The following is a 19,923-nucleotide window of genomic DNA, read 5'->3' as shown; positions in this document are numbered from 1 at the left end:
GAGTGAAAAACACACTATACTTTAATGATGGACAGCCAGGAATTAGGATTTGTCTACTTCCTACTTAGAAAGTTGGTCTGGATGCCGATTAAACTGTGCATTGAGGTCAGAGGTGGGATATTTCAGTGGTGAAATTTCCAGCTCTGACCATGTCTGTGGCATTAAAATACAAAAATGTAACTCATTTTTATTTACACCAATCATCCTTGGTGTAAACAGGCCTTTAAAATGTTACTGCAATGCTTTGCCACAGACAGATAATCATGTGTCTCACACATGCTGTAAATGGTCAAATAAACAGCGCATCCCCAGCTAACAGGGAATGTTCTTGTAACTTTGGCTCTAAAGGTTTTCTCAAAGTTATCAAAAATGTTCTTGCATAATGTTTGTAGAACATTTTATTATTACATGTTATTAGTAATTAATAAATGTTCTAAAAATGTTTTAGGGGCGGTGTGGTGGTGCAGTGGGTAGCGCTGTTGCCTCAAAGCAAGAAGGTTGCTGGTTTGAGCCTCAGCTGGGTCAGTTGCCGTTTCTGTGTAGAGTTTGTATGTTCTCCCTGTGCTGGCGTGGTTTTCTCATGGTGTTCCGGTTTCCCCCACAAGTCCAAAGATTTGCGCCATAGGTGAATTGGGTAAGCTAAAATGTCCGTAGTGTATGTGTGTGAATGAGAGTGTATGGGTCCCAGTGATGGGTTGCAGCTGGAAGGGCATCGGCTGCATAAAACATATGCTAGATAAGTTGGCAGTTCATTCCGCTGTGGCGACCCCTGATTAATAAAGGGACTAAGCCGAAAAGAAAATGAATGAATAAATGAAAATGTTTTAATAATGTTCTTATAACCAAACAGTAACGTTGATACAAGGTCTAAAAAACGTTTGAACATTCTAATAGCGTTCAAACAAGACGTTTTTGTAACTTAATGGAAACGTTACGGCAATGTTTTTATAACATAAAATTGTTAGCTGGGCCTGAGTTTAAGAAAAATTTAAATGTCAAGTGGTGAATGACTTGCTTTATATATGCATTTACAGAATTGTATGTATATCTTTACTGTATAATATACAGTCATTTTCACAATGCAACTTAACTGTCCAGTAAAATACAATTCATATTACAGTTAAATACAGTGTTGTTTACAAAACGCATAAACAATATAGGTAGTGTCACAATCACCAGCGAACATCCAGAGATCGCTGGTAAAATCACTCGCATTCACATGAACTACAAATCCACCATGTTATGGACTACATATTCAGTCATGCAACACACACACACATAAACCTGCTCCAAGTCACCAGCGATTGCAAACACTTACACAGCTGAAGCTGCTCTGACTGATTACGTGGACTATTTAAACAGCACAGAAACACTTACTGTTGCTGTGTCTTGTTATCTGTTCTAGTAACATTACAACACGTATCCTTTGTCTTGCTTTACTGTGTTTTTGATCCTTGCCTTGTTTAATTGTTTAATTCTGTTTACCACCTGCCTCTGACCATCTGCCTGCTTATTGATTATGATTCTGGATTGCCTGTGTCTGTTTGCCCCTGTGTTGACCATTGCTGGCCTGACCTCGCTAATAAACCTGCATGTGGATCTGCACCTCTGTTGCAGTGTCACTCCCCTGGTTACAGGTAGAATGTTGCATATGTTTAATCAGTGACATTGAGACAGCGAATATGCAAATAATGCGATAACTGAAGAGTTTAAGAGAAACACAAGGATGTAAAAATCCAGGCATAATTGTTAAACTCGAGGTAAGTGTAAAATGTTAGACAAGATAACCTGATACTCTTTGCCCTGGGTTCAGAATGACCCTGTCAGTAATTTAAAGTGTGAAAAGCCTTAAGCATAGGATTTTTCTTTGGATTATTTAAAAAGTGGAACTGGACAGAAACCACCTTTCAGGCTTCTATCATGTTATTAATCATTTATGTATTCTGTTTCTCCCTGTGGACCTATCTGACAATCCTGAAAGCTCTCCTCTGCATAATAGGTGGCTGATGGCGTATTTGATTTACTTGTGTTGGCACTGCCAAGGAGGATATTTTGTGGTGCTGACAGGAGCTGTGGACGAGTGCCAAATGCTTGGTTAAATGATGATGATCACTTATGAATGAAGAAGTCCTTTGGATTAGTCATCCATTACTTTCATATATAACGCTGTGGCTACTACAAAACATTAACAAATTCTCCTAACGTATCGTATAGGCTAGTAATACGGTGGAGTCTAACGGCTGAACATTGTACAGGTTTAAGTATGATTCATTCACCGAAAAAGGGTAAATAGTCAACATACATGTACTTCTTTAAAGCATTATAAAACGTAATACTTTAAGTAATATTTAGTCACACTTAATTTTACGGTACAGTCGACACTAATATTAATAAACCATTACCTGTTGAGTTACAATTAGAGATGTAGAATAACATCATGCAGAATATGCACTTTATACGTATTAACAAACAACCAATATCTTAATTTATCACGGGTAACAAGCAAGTCACTAGTGAGAATTGGTCCTTAAACTTAAGTGTAATATTTAAAAAAAAAGGATCAAATAAATACAGCATTGGTTAGCCTGTGTACACTCAAAGAATGTCATGCAACCCAGGCTCATTATTGATACATACCCCTATATACATTTCTGGAGATCACGAAATACGTCCCAGGAGGTATGTTTTTTTCCTGCTTTTGTTTTTGCAAATCCACCAGAGGCCGCTGTGTATGCTTTTTTTAGATCTCAGAGAGTGCCTTTCACGCCTGCTGTTGTTGTGTAACTCCACTAGAGAACACTGTCGACTGACGAACCAATCTCAGCCCCACCCCTTCCCTAAACCCAACAGATAGTGTTTTCAAAAGCACCAATTGACCCAATCACCCACTTCCCTAAACCCAACCGACATTGTGTCAGGGGGGCTGTGCATGTATTAGAACAGAGCTCTTTAAACATGACTGTTTAAAATATGATCAAAACTGAGCTTTTCATTCACGGGTAATTCCTGTGGTTATAAATGAGCATATAACACCATTTCTAGAGGATTTTTGCTCTTACTTAAGTCACATACCTATATAGATCTCAGAGAACAATTCAACATTGTATCATACTAATATGGCACCTTTAAATCAACATAGGCTCATTCTGAAAACATAGCTCTATATAATGCTACGGGCGGTGTGATGTCGTTCCTTTATACGATACCTCCATATGGACGGCTTTCCCACTGTTACCAGTTTTACCAGTAGCTTGCCATGTACATTGGCACACTTGAAATGCAGAGAGGAGTTGACCACAACGACGGAGTTCGAGTCTGACAAAGAACGGTTCCAGAAAGCAGGTACGACAAAAACAGAAGCCAAAACATAAAATAAACAAGTAAATAACAGGGTGAGAATGTGGCAAAATCTGAAAACATGGTAAAAATCAGTCGAGGGCTTTACTTTCTGGATTGATTTTTAAAACTGTTGGTTGGGTTTAGGGAAGTAGGTGGGTGGGTCAGTTGATGCTTTTGAAAACACTATTGGTTGGGTTTAGGGGAGGAGGAAGGTGGGTCAGTCGATTGGTCAGATATGCAGTCATTGAGTCGACAGCAGCCTCTGGTGGATTTACTCAAAAACAGCAGGCGTAAATGGTAGAGAAATCCAAGATCTAAAAAACCATACACAGCGGCCTCTGGTGGATTCGCGAAAACAAAAACTGCAAAAAAAAAAAAAAAAAAACTTAGCTCCTGGGACATATTTGGCGCTCTCCAGAAATGTATATAGCAGTACGTTTTCAGAATGAGCCTGGGTTGCTTTAAATAGTAAATTTATAAATCTGCCCTATATTTTTTGCAACTCTTTTTCTGGCATTCGTCCAGGCCAGCCAACAGATCTCACCTGTTCAACTCTCAGTCAGGCCCCACTGAAACAGGGCCACAAAAGCCACACAGGATCTAAGGCTTGAATTATTGATCACTGGCTCAGAGGGGCACCAAAACCAGGAGCGCATGAATCCTGCTGACAGACGGATGTCTATGTAGATTATCCAATTGCCAGCTCTCTTTCCCTCTCTTCACTGGACCGTGTAATACAGAAGAGAGCCAGAGAGACATCACTTATGATTGCTTTTGCGTGCACAAAGATTTTAAAAGTGATTTTAACTTTTAAACGATTACATTTTTTTAGGAAGTCAATGACAGCCAAAACATACTGACAAAAACAGACAGAGTGATAAATGAGTGAAATATGAGAGCCGAGAGGAACACACTGCCCTCATTTACTCAACTCCATGAGCTTCCAAATCTGCAGGATGAATAAACAATGACAGAATTTGTATGTTTGAGTGAATTAATCTGCATTCTCCATGGAAGGATGAAAGGAGTGGGGGATTAAGATATGTAAGGGAGGAAGAGGAGACTGACAGCATGAGAGTAGAGGTACTGGAGAGCAGGAGGGAGTGAGTAGAGTTGATACAAGTCAAGTAGTTGCAGACACACTCTATACTGTACACAAGGAAAATGGGTCCTCGGCTGAACTTCAGCAGCACCTACTCTGAGGATTTCAGTTACCCGGCTCGGGTGAAACCCATTGGGCCCAGACCGTCCTCTGCATATCGCAGGAACAATCCTCATCCACGGCCGGTAAGAACTACTGAACTATAATCACTAACATGCATTGTTGTCAGTTCTGCCATTATGGAATTGTATAATTGTGTTTGTATTGTGTACAATATTATTGTATTGTGTTTTTTGAGATGTTGAGTTTTAATGTTTTCACATTTCATAAAGCAAGAGGGAAATTTAGTTTAGTTTAAAGCTTTAATAATTTATTATTAGGGCAATTCATTCTGACAAAAATGACACAACATAAGAAACACCAACACTTAATATCAAGTACACAAACAAAAACTAAAGAAAAAAATAAATACTGAATAATAAATAACAACAATCCATCAATTAACTACAGTTATTACATTACCGATTTGCTTCAAGCACAGAAGTTAATATAAAACGATATGTGGAACATCTTATTATCCTTAGATGTCAGGTCACCCAAGGGGTATTTATTCCAAATATTTGTTTAAGGGGTGTCTGCTATCTCCTATTATTTTATATGCCATCCTCAACACCTGCTGTTCATAAAAGGATGCAATAATTCGCAAGGGGACTCCCAATATTTTTCAAGCACAAATTAACAATGCCTTAAAGACGATTCTTATTTTTTATAGACAGCGGGGCAACCAGCAAATAAAGGAAAAGGACAAAATACTTTCAATATGATCTTTGATGAGCCTTATTAATAATTGTATGTGTGTTTGACGATTAAGTTATATATAAAATCATGTCACATATGTAAAAAAAAAGTTGGCACAGAATAAGTAAATAACTTATTTACAGATACCTTACAATTCCAAGGTAAACATTTGTTTCCCATAAAAAAGAAAGTTATTTTACATAAATATGTTCATGTGTGTCCATTTTTTTTTTTTTTTCTTATTAAGAAATAATATTGTGAAATACAATTACAGCGGAAGTCAGAATTATTAGCCCCCCTGTTTATTTTTCCCCCAGTTTCTGTTTAACGTTTTTCAACACATTTCTAAACATAATAGTTTTAATAACTCATTTCTAATAATTGATTTATTTTATCTTTGCCATGATGATAGTAATTCATATTTAATTATATCAATTTTTCTAGACAAGCAAAACATTTGTCTTGTTTTAAGAAATAATATGCCAATATACTCAATTAAGTGAGTTTTTCCTTAGAACAAGGTAAATAATCTGCCAATGGGGGAAGCAAAATAATCGTATCTCAAAAGGAAAAACAAGAATATTTTGCCTACCCAATTGGCAGATTTTTTTTGCTTGTTTTAAGTAAAAATCTCACTTAATTTTGGCATATTATTTCCTACAACAAGACAATATGTTTTGCTTGTCTTGAAAAAGCTTCTTGATTTAAAAACTTGTAGATATTTGGATTAAAAACCAGACAGAAAAATCTAAGTGAGAAAAGCATTTTTTTTGCAGTGCATATTAAAATTAATTTTAATAGTAATTAGGCTGTTGTTGATATTCATGTTGTTATTCATTTGTCACATTTTTCAAGAGAGGCTGGAAATAATTGTGAAGCTCTACATTATTATTATGTTTTAATTGCTTTTTATTCAAATGGCCAAACTCTGACTGATGAAAGCTAAATGTGCTGGCCAGTTTGTTATTTGTATAATAAATGACAACAGGCTAAATTTTCTTCTCATGATATAGGCTGTAATAACGTATTTTAAAAAAGTTTTTTTTTTTTTCCATTTTTCTTTGTTATAAATCTTCAGGGAATATTTTCAGTACATCAAAAACTGACTATTCGACAAGCTGACCCAGCTAAAAAATAGAGCTTAAAATGTCACTAAATGGAGTATTTAAACCTCATAAATAAATAAATAATAATAAATTTTAAAAAGTGTACTTTTTGGAAAAAAATAACCACCCATTTCACTATTCTGGCTACAGGCGTACCATTTAAAACAACGACTTTCTATTTGTTTTTATAAAACTTGTGATTTTTACAATTTAATTAAAAATTTCCTCTAAACTTGTTATTGTAATTTTATTTCTTGATGAATAAAAGTCCTAAATTTAAGAATAAAAAAAAGAATATATATATATATATATATATATATATATATATATATATATATATATATATATATATATATATATATACAGTATATATATATACAGTATATATATATATATATATATATATATATATATATATATATATATATATATATATATATATATATATATATACAGTATATATATATATATATATATATATATATATATATATATATATATATATATATATATATATATATATAAATCTTGATAACTTTATTATTTGATATTACTGTCACTTTTAATCAGTTTAACTTGCCACAACATTAAATACTAAATATGAGAATTTATAAACATTAAAACCTTTTAATTTTAGAGGTTAGATAAATCTATGATTAGCAAACTTACTCTCTAATCATAGACAATTTAAAATGCTGCCATTTATGAAAGTTAACATACTGTAAGACATGAAGTGAAGTAAAATATAGCTTGTATTGTTTTGTTCTTAATAGGGTATATGCACATGGACTTTTAATTTCAGTCAGCCAGCCCCAGGGCTACTAACAGTTAATCCCATACAAAATCACAGCATTTAAGATCTGATTACTTTAAAAAAAACAGCAATCTTCACTGTCTGTTAGATATAGCCTATTATATAATATTGGTATCAGACCAAACAAAAAGCACTGGATTAAATAAAATTCTTCCACATCATGTCTTTGAATATGAAAATTAATTTGACCTTTCACCGGAGTTTATCATTAGCTAAAAAACTGCATATAGCCCATTAGCATTATTTGATAGCTATGAATCATTTGGTTTGAGCAAAACAAATGCATTAAAATACAGTATTGAGTGTGGAAATACAGTGAAAACATCAGTAAACATTCTCCAACTAACTAGAAATTAAGTGACCTGACAAGTCATTAATATTTCAGCAGTTTGGAGAGCGTTAGTGGCTTATACTGCAAAACAACCTAGGCCTACATGTAGGGGGCTTTGAGGCTCTGGTTACACTGTTTCCAAACCACAGAACAGGGATCATTGCTTGACTCTTAACCTGTATTAGCAAAACAATCTAACCTCTGCCGGTTACAGTGATACAAGCAATTAAGTGCCACTTAGAGTTTGTTTCTGAATACTTTTTGCCACCCAGGACTTCCTGATGCCACGAGCCCCGCAGACAGGATATGGGTCACGGAAATACAGTCAAAGCACTTCTGTTTCTTTTCTACCTCCAGTCAGACACATATCGGTCCAGTATCCAGGTATCAATGCAATCTGTGATGCCAATCGATACAAAAGATTTTACTTTTGCTTATTAAATCATGCAGACATTTGAATATTTATGTCAATATATTTGCATAACCTATATTCTAATTGATATCTATTATTATTGACCTCAAGATGTACAGACAGTACATGGACAACCCATACAAACTTCACTAAAAGACTGTAAAGCGCCTGAGGTCTCGTCTGCAGTGTGTACACTGCCACCTGCTGCCAAGCTTCTCAAACCACAACGCAACTTTAATGCAATGATCACAAACACACATGGGTAAAGTTTTTATGTCTTAAGATTAGATAGATAGATAGATAGATAGATAGATAGATAGATAGATAGATAGATAGATAGATAGATAGATAGATAGATAGATAGATAGATAGATAGATAGATAGATAGATAGATAGATAGATAGATAGATAGATAGATAGATAGATAGATAGATAGATAGATAGTTGCATGTAGATGTGGTATTGGGTCATTTATTTATTGCAATAGCTGTTGTGTTACCACAGCATCTACAAAATTACTACAACAGATTAATTCAAGTATATTTTACTATAGAATGGTTTAAAAATACTATAGTATTTATTTATAAATTGCTATAGTATTTTTCATGTGGGTGTCTTTAAAATAAAATGCAATGTGGAAAATAGAATGACCAATAAGCTGCTATATAATTTTTACTATATTTTAGTGTTAGGCAAGCCATGCTTCTTTCTCAAATAAGTTGTCATACTCTTAATTTCTTTTTGTCAGGAAATATTCAGACACAGATCGTATCAAATCAGCTTGGAACCAGCAGATGGAGATCAAGCCATCTTTAAAACCCTTCAAACACCAGAATACCCATCACAATAAAAGCTCACTCTCAAAATCCGCAACTGACTGCAGGTATTTTCTTACTGAGTCTTTGAAAAATAAATAAATGTATTAAATACATAAAAGAATAAATTAAGGACAATAAAAATGATAGAAATAAAACTAAATAAGTAAATAATAAAACTATTAGGTAAGACAATGCCTTATATAGGCTTTGAGACGTGTTAGTCACACTCTTATGAGTCTTTTATCATGTCATTCAGCAAAGCTGTTTGTGTTTTTTATGTGTTTTAGCGTAAACATGACTCTGCTAATACATAACGAACGTCTGAGATTGTCCTTTTTAAATCCAGATGTTTTGGTTTGCAGTGAAGGGCACAGCTGTTTTCATGTGGTGAAACCTTATAAAGTGGGACACTACATCATCCACCCTCAGTTTGTGTCAGAAGCAAAGCACTTCTAAAAGCGACAGTGTTTTTGGATTGTTTTTTAAAATAACCTTTTCCATTTATTTTAAGTTTGATAATGTCATTTTACAGAGGTGTGTTATGTGTTTGGGGATCCAGCCTTTGTAATAAATGCTTGGGTGCAACTTCACTTTAATGACTGTAGCACTATTATTTTATTTTTAAGTAAATGTGCATTGCCATGACAAATAAACAATGTTTATGATGTTCCCGTTAAATGTGTTATTAGCCGTATGCAAACATTACCATGGTACCCATTACATTGTAAAATGTAAATAAAACATAGTATGCATTCGCAAAAATGATAGCTACACTTAATATAGCCAGGCTTAAAATAGTGTTAGAGATAAATTGATAGTTTTTTTAAACCATACTATAGTAATTTAACATTTTATTTTACAAGTATTTATGTTAATTGATGCTACATTAATATAAATACTATAGTATAATTTAGTTTTTACTACAATAAACAGTTGTGTATTGTAGCATAATTTATACAGTTGTAGGTAGATGTAGTTTTGGGTCATTATTGCAATAGCTGTTGTGTTACCACAGCACCTTTAAAATTACTGCAGCAGATTAATTCAAGTATATTTTACCATAGAATGGTTTAAAATACTATATTATTTATATAATAAAACATATAGTCTACATTTGCAAAAATGATAGCTCTTCATATAGCCAGGCTTAAAATAGTGGTGATAACAAACAACAATTCAATTCAATTTATCTGGTAGATTGTGTCAAAGCAGCTTACATAGAAGTTCTAGTAAATTGAAACTGTGTCAGTCCAGTTTCAAAGTTGAAGTTTAAGCTAGTTCTGTTCAGTGTGGTTTAATTTTCTGAAAGTCCCAAACACTGAAGAGCAAATCCATCGATGCACAGTTTCACAAATCCCTAAACCAAGCAAGCCAGTGGTGAGGAACACAACTTCACCAATTAACAAAAGTGAAAGAAAAAACCTTAAGAGAAACCATGCTCAGTAGGGCACAACCATTCATTTCTCATCTGACCAACAACAACACTAATACAAAGTTAAAATTTTAATGTTCTTAAAGTTATTTACATTTTAAAAATAAAAATATAAGGCTATATATTTCCTTTGAAATAAATTGTAGGTAAATATTTAAGATATAAAACATTTTTACAAAAGTTGCTCCACGTTTTTAAGTTAAGTAGGCTACATTTAAAGCCAGTGACCCTTGTAACGTTTTGGTATTTTGGCGCGGAATGTTACCATCGTAAATTGTTCAACAGAAAACACAAAGTTAATTTTGTTTTCTTTACAGTAACACACACACACAGAATAAACACAGCATATATGTTCTGTAATTTTGGCTAGGGACAGAAATCAAACCGCAATATCCACACTTTCTCCTTGCTTCCCTGAGTAGGCTATAAAACTCAATTTCCCAGAGTTGCAGAGTTTGAGTCGCCTCATAAACTCCTCCCATACCAAGGCACGGAGTTCAGCGTCTTGAATTGTTCGAGGGAGCATGTCAACAACACACGAAACCAACAGTCCTCGAGCTGGTAAGTTTGTTTTCTCTTGTGGAAACTAATGTTTAGGTTTTTAAAACGCGAATTAGTCCTGTCAGTCTCGGTAGTAGCCAGCGTGTGGTTTACAGTCGATTCCCCCTCACCTGATATATCGAGCTTCTCCCTGTCTTGTCTTACTGTTTCAAACGTCTTTTTTTATCGTTTTAATATAAATTTTAGTTACTAACAGATTTGCCTGTCGTTTTCTGATCCAAATGTGAAATTGTAAGGGTTTTTAGGCATATGACAGTGGTATTGTAATGACTGCTACATGTGTCAGGTCTTGCTTTGCACTTTGCCCCATATGATAAATGTTTTAGGTTTCATATTATTGTGACTTGTAAAACAAGAAGCATGCAAACCTCTAAGAGGTCAGCCAGTATTAATTGTGTGTTTTCCAGTGCTGTGTCTATTTTAGTAAAAGTTAACTCACCATAGAAGCTGATACAACTTTGACCTATTTACATGCCCATGTATGTACTTTCAGCTCATGTTTAAGCCTCCTCTGGAATAAAACAATTTGAGGTAAAGTTGGTTTTATATTCGCAAATTCAGCTCCTTAATATAATTTCAGAAGTGTGTGCCTTGCAAATTATAAATAGTGAAGTCATTGTTTACAGTCAATTAAATAGTGCTGATGTTGTTTTGAAGTCATACTTCTGTAGATTCAGACCGAATATTCAGAGTATAGTGGTTTACAATATAGGGACTGTCACGAATTGTCAATGTTCAAAGATGTCAAATGCGTGAATATAAAACCAGCTCAAACAAGGGTGCAAAGAAGCTGAAGAACTAGTTTTAAAGTTAGAAGTTCAGAGTCAGCTAGATGTTGTTTACTCGATGCTGTGAGATTGAATGTTATTGCTTCACCCCTTCAAATGTTATCTTGTCAAGATAGGATTCTATAACAATGTATTCAAAGTGAGCAGTGTTTAAGTTAATTATTCCTCTTTGCTGTCAAATAGTCAATGGTTCTACTTCACTCTCAGTGCGACAGTTGCTCAACCTTTTTCACAAGATCTTTCATTTAGGGAAGAACTCAAGTGTCTTTTGACAGAAAAAAATCACATGCCTTTTGTAGAGAAAATGTACATTATCATCAGTATTTAACAGAGCGGAACAAATCGTTCCAGAAGTAAAATACAAAAATAATTTGATTAATAGCTGTAGACTGCACACCTAATATGGGATTTGTGTTTTTGAAAAATGTTTAATAATTTTAATTGCATTCTTTTAAATACAATTTTGTAATATTTTGTTCGGATGTTTTTAAGGGTAGTTGCAACAGTCATGCTAGTTTAGTCATCACTGGTTGATTCACACTCTCAGGCTTTATTTCAGTTACTAATTAACTTTTAAATTCAACATAAATACATTTTTTATCATTTATTAGCGCTAAATCTTATTTAATTTATGCATTCCTTTGTTGGTTGATTTTTAATTATATATTTATTATTGAAATGTTCTTGCCATGAAAATAGCCCTGGTTACTGACACGACATTAACTAAAAAAATACATTACATTGAATCCAACACAAATTTAAAACTTGTTTCTCTATTTTCTAAATCCATGTACTAATCTTATAACAAGGAACTGTACAATCACCAAAAGCTTAATCGTGCATGTTTGTCTAATAAATAATCATTACAATACATACAATTGAAGTCAGAATTATTAGCCCCCCCTTTGATTTTTTTTTTTCTTTTTTAAATATTTCCTAACTGATGCTTAACACAGCAAGGAAATTTTCACAGTATTTGCGATTTAATATTTTTTTCTTCTCGAGAAAGGCTGACTTGTTTTATTTGGTCTAAAATAAAAGCTGTTTTAATTTTTTAAATAAACAATTTAAGGTCAAAATTATTAGCCCCTTTAAGCTATATATTTTTTAGATTGTCTGCAGAACAAACCATCGTTATACAATAACTTGCCTAATTACCCTAACTTGTCTAGTTAACCTAATTAACCTAGTTAAGCCTTTAAATGTGACTTTAAGCTGAATACTAGTGTCTTGAATAATATCAGAGGGCCTAGTAATTCTGACTTCAACTGTGTATACTAGGGCTGTGTGATTTGGGGAAAATATCTAATTCCTTTTTAAAAAAAAAAATTATTTATTATGTTTTTGACTGATATTGCTATTTGCGATTTAAAAAAAAAAATTTTTTTTTAGTAAAGCTTCAGCTCAGTAATCTGTAAGTCATGGCAACAATTCTGTGCCAGCTCTTAAAAATTACTTGGTTTTGTTTGGTGTCTGCGACTTTGAAACCAAAATATTCCTATATTATCGATGTCCTGTTTTTTTTATTTCATTAATTTGTCTGTAAGCAGCAGATGCCATTATCCCAACTACATGTCTGCGCTTTGCTGTTTTTTTTTTTTTTTCCTTTTTATTGTGGCCGTTCCGCATAGTTCCGTTGTGCAATTCTGATTGGGCAGAACGAAAGTGTGCTCACTCAATTGGCTAGTAAGACTATTACACACAGTCGAAGTTACGCCGTAAATAATAATACATATACATTTCATATCACAGCCTCTTGCGAAATTTTAAAATTAAAAAAAAATTTTTGCGTTTAACTAACGTTTCAAATTGCGATTCGATTTGGATTAAATCGCACAACCCTAGTATATATGTTAATATACTTATTCAGTGAAGCATTAATACAGGCTTTTTAATTTCTCCATTATTGTAGTGTTTTGATTCATATTACTGATTTGACTGTAAAGTCTTAATTGATTTACTGACTTTTTCTTTTTTTAAACGATTCAAATGATACATTTCCAAAACAGAGGCCGCTAAAAAGTCTAATGTCACTTGCTGCCTTATTAGTGTGCTGTACATTTCCCTCAAAGACGGCAGTTCCTCTTTAGCAGCAGTTCAGTTCTGCTTGGCCATTTGCTTGAGTAGAAAGCATTGTCCGTCAACCGTGCTTTTCATTTGAACCAAGTGTTCTTGGTGGCACTTCGCCGTTCTCAAAGTTTTGCAGGTGGCGTTGCATACTGCAAACCCAGAGGTCCTTGTGTTGTCCTCTGGTGCAGTCAATTCACACACTGCCACAGTGAGAAACCTTGGCAGCATGAATAAACTGCTTTTGTTTATGCCTTCATCTCCCAGCAGACTAATTCAGGGCGATATCAAAGCTAAAGTGATGTGGTTTTGGAATACTTAATGCAAGAATTAGCACTGTGGTTCCTGCATCTGCATGACAAGTACATTTTTTTTAAAGTTTGAACTTTGTTTCAGTCTTTTACATTGACACTCTTTGCCACTCCTTTCCCCTCAGGGCCATAAAGGATAATGAACAAGAGGAAATATGACGCTGGCAGAAGGAAAAATGGATGCAAGATTTGCACTTATTTAGCAAAATATTTTCATTTTATTTGCTCACACAAGTCTGCCAAATGAAACATTGTGCCTATGAAAATTTAGCTTTGATTTTTATCAAATAACACTTAAGCCGTACAACTGTTTAATTGTGAAGTAAAAAAACCCTAAGGTTCAGAATGTACCAGGTAGTGCCTGGAGGTGCAGGAGGAACGATCACTGATGGCATGCCCATCAAGAAGATGGACAAGGACAGTCGCCCTCTGGTGGGGGCTGGAGTTATTGGTGTGGTTCTGGTGATTGCAGCAGTGACTGCATGGTGTTACTATATTGCCTCCCTACGTAAAGCTGATCTGCTGAAGACAGAATTGCTTGATCTGAATAAGGATGGCTTTCTCATCCGCAACCAGGCTGGGGGGATTGTCTTGAAAATGGGCTTCAGGTCAGTATGGATGGTGCTTATGTTTTTTTTTTGATCGCATAAAATACTTGGGCTGTGGTAGTACTGATAGCTCAGCTTTGAATACTTTAATCAATCAATTGATTGAAATGTATTTTTTTTTAATGAGAGATAATTGAACCTGTTGCTAATATTTATTGTTCATTGATAATTCTATTCATTGTTCTTGTACTTGGTCACAAATAGTTGCCTAAAAGAAACTGATTTATGTTTTCTGATTGAAGGTCTGGCACACTCGACCTCGACTCCTGCTCAAAAGAAGGAGTGATCCTTCGTTGCTCGCGTTCATATGCTGGCAAGGTGAACTTCTTCATTATGACAGTGAAGCCAAAGGAAACAGTGATGTGTTATCGTGTGCGTTGGGAAGAGTTGGAATCGGATCGGCCTGTTGAACATGCTATGTCCTACAATGAATCACACTGGTATGGAGGTGCAGAGACTGCTGTTCAGCACTGGCCTATAGCCATCTCAGGCCAGCAGGCACCTAAACCTTTTGTCACCAGCGACGTGTACTCCAATCGCCATGACTTCGGTGGCATCCTGGAGCGCTACTGGATCTCATCCAACGCAACTGCCATTAAGATCAATGATTCTGTGCCCTTCCACCTGGGGTGGAATGACACAGAGAAAACCATGTACTTCCAGGCACGATATCAGGACAGTCCATACAAACCTGCATCTGGAAGGCCTCCCTATGCTGAACTTAGTTACCGAGTCTGTGTGGGCTCAGATGTGACCTCCATTCACAAGGTCATGGTTCGCAGGTACTTCACCAAACCCAACAAAGTGCCTGCAAAAGAAATGTTTCGGCACCCAATATGGTCCACCTGGGCTTTACACAAGACTAACATCAACCAGGAACAGCTTCTAACTTATGCAGAGAATATACGCAAACACGGTTTTAACTGTAGCCACTTAGAACTTGATGATCGCTACACAAGTCAGTACGGAGACTTTGATCTTGACACACGCAAGTTTCCAAATGCCTCTGCCATGTTTCAAAAGCTCAAGGCAGATGGAATCCTGGTATCTCTGTGGACACATCCCTTTGTGAATTATGATTCAGCTAATTTTGGGCATTGTGTACAAAAAGGCCTGTTTGTGATGGAGCCGACAGGTCAACTTCCTGCCTTGGTTAAATGGTGGAATGGGATTGGTGGTATCGTTGATTTTACCAACCCAGAGGCACGCACTTGGTTCTTATTGCAGCTTCGCACATTGCGCAATAGATATGGTGTTTCCTCTTTCAAATTTGATGCAGGTGAGACTAATTACTTACCTTGGCAGTTCAGAACCAAAGTCCACCTCCCTGACCCGAGCACCTTCACCCGTCGCTACACTGAAATGGCCATCCCCTTTAACGAGCGCGCTGAGCTTCGGTCTGGCTACGGTTCTCAAAACATTTCTTGCTTTTTCCGTCTAAATGACCGGGACTCTGTGTGGGGCCACGAACTTGGCCTGAAGTCCCTGATCCCAACCGTCCTAACCATAAGCATCCTGGGCTATCAGTTTATCTTGCCAGACATGATTGGAGGCAATGCCTATCCCAACCGTACTGATGGGAATGGCAGGCTACCAGACCGTGAGCTCTACATTCGATGGCTGGAGCTGGCTGCTTTCATGCCTTCCATGCAGTTCTCCATTCCTCCATGGGAGTATGATGATGAGGTTGTGGCTATTGCTCAACGCTTCACTGAACTGCATGAGACGCTGGTGGCTCCCAGGGTCATAGAATTGGCTGGAGAAGTTCTGGACACTGGGGACCCCATAATTCGCCCATTATGGTGGATTGCCACCAGTGATGAAACCGCTTTTAGAGTTGACTCTCAATTTCTGATAGGAGATGACTTGATGGTGGCACCAGTACTGGAACCAGGCAAGCAAGAAAGGGATATCTACTTACCAGCTGGACGTTGGAAAAGTTACAAAGGAGAACGATTTGACAACAAAGAGCCACAACTGATAACTGATTACCCAGTTGATCTTGATGAAATTGCTTACTTTGAATGGGTTCAGTGAGACTTATGGTATACATTTGGAGCATGTCTTCCATTTAAACATTGGTGAAGATGACTTTGGTTCAGGGAGTAAGCTAAAATTATTTACCCAGGTTTTAGGTTCTCCATATAGGAAAGGACTATTTAAGAATTAAGCTTATGGATGCGCGTTTATTAACTTGGCTGTGATTGTTTTGTGCCATGAGAACAATTAAATATGCATTACATATCTGACGCTAATGTTTTAATCCGTGCCTTGCATTTAAACAGTGAATGTCTTCACAATACCAGCTCGCATTTAGATGTGCATATGGCCAAATAAACCAACATTTAGGACGTTAAGGATGTACTCACAGACTCTGACAGGTAATTTTGCACAATGTATAGTTCATGTTCTCTCATCTGCATATTTAAAAAGGGAAATTTTTCCAGTACTGTACATAAGCCTTTCAATTTACAAAGCATGCTTTATGGATTACTTTCCGATGTTCTCCACAGAGCTAATTAACTTCTCTGAAATGTATAAATTTGCAAGTGTATATATGACATTGATGTATGGCTGTAAGACATAATGCTGCATCTCCAATATATACTACAGTAAAGTTAGGCAATGCATGGAGCACATTTAAGCCTAATCTGCCTTTATCATTTCTTCTAAGCATCTAGTTTTGAAATTATGCCATCAATAGTTTGTATGAATAATCTATATTTGTGGTTACTATTTTATCATATAGTGCCAAATAGATCACCAACAGGCCTTGTTCAAGCATTACTCCATTATTGCCAAATGTATATAAAACGTCTCCTGCCACGTAATGCACAGAAGTTAGTATTTCATAATGTCAAACGAATAAGTGTGCTGCTCATTTTCTGACTTTTATTATGCTGTGCTGTCTACATTTTGTGCTTTGCATAACGGCACAATGCTAAATGCTTAGTCAGTTAATCTTTATCAGATTGTGTTTTTGCTGCGCAAGGGTCACCTTTCTGTTTGTTGTGTTTATTTAACGCTCTTCCAGCATGCCGGCAATCGACTCACACTGCAAGCTTTCTCTAATCTACGACCTTCAAGCTTATTTTTAGCTCTTCCCACACAACTGTGAAAGCGCCTTCATCCACACTGGTGAAACAATGATTCTGTCAAGCTATGTCTTAGACCTGTGGCAGCTGGCTTTACTTGTGGACCTCAAATAGTTGCGTCTTTTTAGTTAGTTTGCGAGTTTTAAGTACTTGAAGAAATGTTTTTTTTTTTTTTTTAAATTGGGTCTATATGCTTTTGGATTCTACCCTGATTAGATCTTGTTGATAAGCTCCTGAAAGTACAGACATGGTTAACCCAGTCGGACTATAGACTGCTGATGTTTCTGAAACAGGTCAAAGCCACTGTCAGCTTCCACAGACTGGAATTACAAGTTTTTTTGGTTCTTAAAGACTTAGATTGCATGAACATATTGCAAAAACAAAGTGCAACATTTGTACAACTCATAATTTTGTGCGTGTCTGTTTCATTGCTATCATTTGTGTATGACTTCTGTGTCTGCAAATATGCAAAATATGTTGTACTCTAATATACTTTTTTGGCAATAAGAAAGTATTCATTTTGTGCATAAAATGCATTTTAATTTGTTTAAACCAGGTGGTTGAGTTCTGCATCTGTGAAACATGACTTTACAGTTTGTATTTATTTTCTTTTGAGTTTTTAAGTTGTTAGGATAAAGAAAATTGCAACTGTAGTACTGTCTAATCTCTTTGTTTTTTGGATCACTCCAAAAAATATTACTGTTCTCTCTCATGTCACAGGAGGGCAGTGTTCACCTGCTTTTCGAGTCCTCCACTCTGAGCTTTTGAAGTGTGTTGGCATGGTATAAAAAAAAAAGTCCTGTACTTTGTTATTTCAGTATTTTTTGTTCACTGAGTCTAATTAGCCTGATATTGAAGTAAAATGGTTACCATTAAACTTTTGACCTCTCTCAAGAGCTATGAGTTATTAATTGTACTTTCTCCTCTGCATTAATTGTACTGCCCCACATTAGCCACAGACTGCATCTTCAGTGATCGAATGATGCCTCCCACTCAATATTCAGTTCACTATTTTCTTGTTTGATGGTGTTGCTGGCATTTCTGACATTTTTTTTTTTTTGGCATTGATGTGCAATGCAATTTTGGCTTGTCTTTCCAGTGGTTATTAGTTCAGTTTATTTGGCATTATGCAGTTGGTTCTGCCAGCTTCAGCCCTCTTTTTTTTTTATTTATTTTTTTTTAAGTAGTAGTTCATTATATATTTCCTGTTACACTAGTCACTAATTTGTGAGCATTAAATAGAAAAAGTTACTTTTTTTTTTTAAAGAATTTAATTTGGCTTGTCATTGATCCAATACAGTCAATTTCACATGTTGGTGGTTATATCAGTCTCGTAATTGCATGAAGTATGTAGATATGCATGCATGTAGGATAGTTTATCTCGGTAATCCTGTCCAGAGGTTACGAATCACTCCCGAGTACAAGAGTGCCCCACTTACTTTACTGACGGATTGGGTTGCATCTCTTCGCTAAGTTCAAACGAGGCTTTCAAGCTAGGCGGTCATGGGTCCATGGATTCATTGAACCTCCAACCTCCTTCAGCCCCTCACAGGAATAGTAATTATTGCAAAGCAGGTTAAGCCTGATCAAACTTTGAATCAGACTTTGGTCCAGCATTGAATGAAGTCTCCTCTGAGAGGCATCTTACTGGTTTTTTGGGCCCTGCTCATCATTGGTAGATAATGACACGGTGTTGAGGTAATTTACAGGTTATATGGAGGTTGCCCTGGATCAATAAATCATTTAGTTGAGTTTGGGACAGAGGTGGAGCAGTGATTTGATGAGCAGGAAAGGGCAAAGAACAAGGGTGGCCTGACAGTAATATGTTTGGGCCATTCGCTGGACCACATTAAGGAATTTAGAATGGTCTTTTTATGTTTTCTAGATTGATAATACATTGATTACGTACAATAAGTATGTAAAAATGTTTAGAATTTTATGCACCTACTGTGCTTTAATTATTGGTGTAAAGAAAACGTATTGGAGTGATAATAACTTGCTCATTCTCTGAAGCAATGTCCTTTTCACCAGGCCCTTATATGTCTTTTCATTTATACAGAGCCTCTGTTATGGATAAGGTGATGATAATATTGTCAAAATGCTGTATTATGCATGCCAGTGCAGCAGTTGGTAATTGTTATTTTGTAAACACTGACTGAGCACATACTAGTCAGCCATTGTTGTTATGGTTTTAAAGTACATACCTATTGACCTTATTCTGTCACGTAAGAGCGGGTGCAGGCTTTGGAACCTGATTGGTTTATAACTTCTGGTCTTATTCACATTCACTGATTTTCAACTGTAAAAAAAAAAAAAACAGCTTGTTATGCCACTTGATGTT

General features: G+C 35.8%; 2 protein-coding genes across 4 annotated transcripts; both read left to right on the top strand.

Moving 5' to 3' along the window:
- Positions 1-1,316: 1,316 nt before the first annotated feature.
- On the top strand, positions 1,317-10,121 carry LOC103909430 (uncharacterized). Its single transcript, XM_087300925.1, has 6 exons — positions 1,317-2,495; positions 3,790-4,626; positions 7,763-7,874; positions 8,014-8,164; positions 8,651-8,785; positions 9,083-10,121. Exons 2-6 carry the CDS (start codon positions 4,504-4,506, stop codon positions 9,174-9,176), a joined length of 615 nt encoding a protein of 204 aa, XP_087157051.1. The 5' UTR covers positions 1,317-2,495; positions 3,790-4,503; the 3' UTR covers positions 9,177-10,121.
- A 526-nt stretch (positions 10,122-10,647) lies between these two features.
- Positions 10,648-18,476, top strand: myorg (myogenesis regulating glycosidase). 3 transcript variants are annotated; one of them, XM_087300890.1, is made up of 4 exons: positions 10,648-10,713; positions 11,207-11,244; positions 14,005-14,487; positions 14,730-18,476. In XM_087300890.1, the coding sequence occupies exons 3-4, from the start codon at positions 14,225-14,227 to the stop codon at positions 16,522-16,524; spliced, it is 2,058 nt and encodes a 685-aa protein (XP_087157016.1). In that variant the 5' UTR covers positions 10,648-10,713; positions 11,207-11,244; positions 14,005-14,224; the 3' UTR covers positions 16,525-18,476. The 3 variants fall into 3 exon arrangements, with proteins under 3 accessions (XP_087157016.1, XP_087157015.1, XP_087157017.1); XM_087300889.1 differs by lacking the exon at positions 11,207-11,244; XM_087300891.1 differs by lacking the exon at positions 10,648-10,713 and having other exon boundaries at positions 11,207-12,960; positions 13,055-14,487.
- Positions 18,477-19,923: the final 1,447 nt, after the last annotated feature.

Source organism: Danio rerio, chromosome 21 (genome assembly GCF_052040795.2).
Source record: "Danio rerio strain M-AB ecotype USA chromosome 21, GRCz13ab, whole genome shotgun sequence".
In the NCBI taxonomy this organism is placed as follows: Eukaryota; Metazoa; Chordata; class Actinopteri; order Cypriniformes; family Danionidae; genus Danio; species Danio rerio.
The sequence above is the reverse complement of the archived record's forward strand: the minus strand, read 5'-3'. Positions and strand labels throughout refer to the sequence as shown.

Excerpts from the sequence above, each read along its gene's own strand:
- LOC103909430 (XM_087300925.1), top strand. The coding sequence starts at position 4,504 with ATGGGTCCTCGGCTGAACTTCAGCAGCACCTACTCTGAGGATTTCAGT. Across the intron at positions 7,875-8,013 it reads CATATCGGTCCAGTATCCAG|ATGTACAGACAGTACATGGA; the intron begins GTATCAATGCAA and ends ATTGACCTCAAG. Across the intron at positions 8,786-9,082 it reads AAATCCGCAACTGACTGCAG|TGAAGGGCACAGCTGTTTTC; the intron begins GTATTTTCTTAC and ends TTTGGTTTGCAG.
- myorg (XM_087300889.1), top strand. The coding sequence starts at position 14,225 with ATGTACCAGGTAGTGCCTGGAGGTGCAGGAGGAACGATCACTGATGGC. Across the intron at positions 14,488-14,729 it reads GTCTTGAAAATGGGCTTCAG|GTCTGGCACACTCGACCTCG; the intron begins GTCAGTATGGAT and ends TTCTGATTGAAG.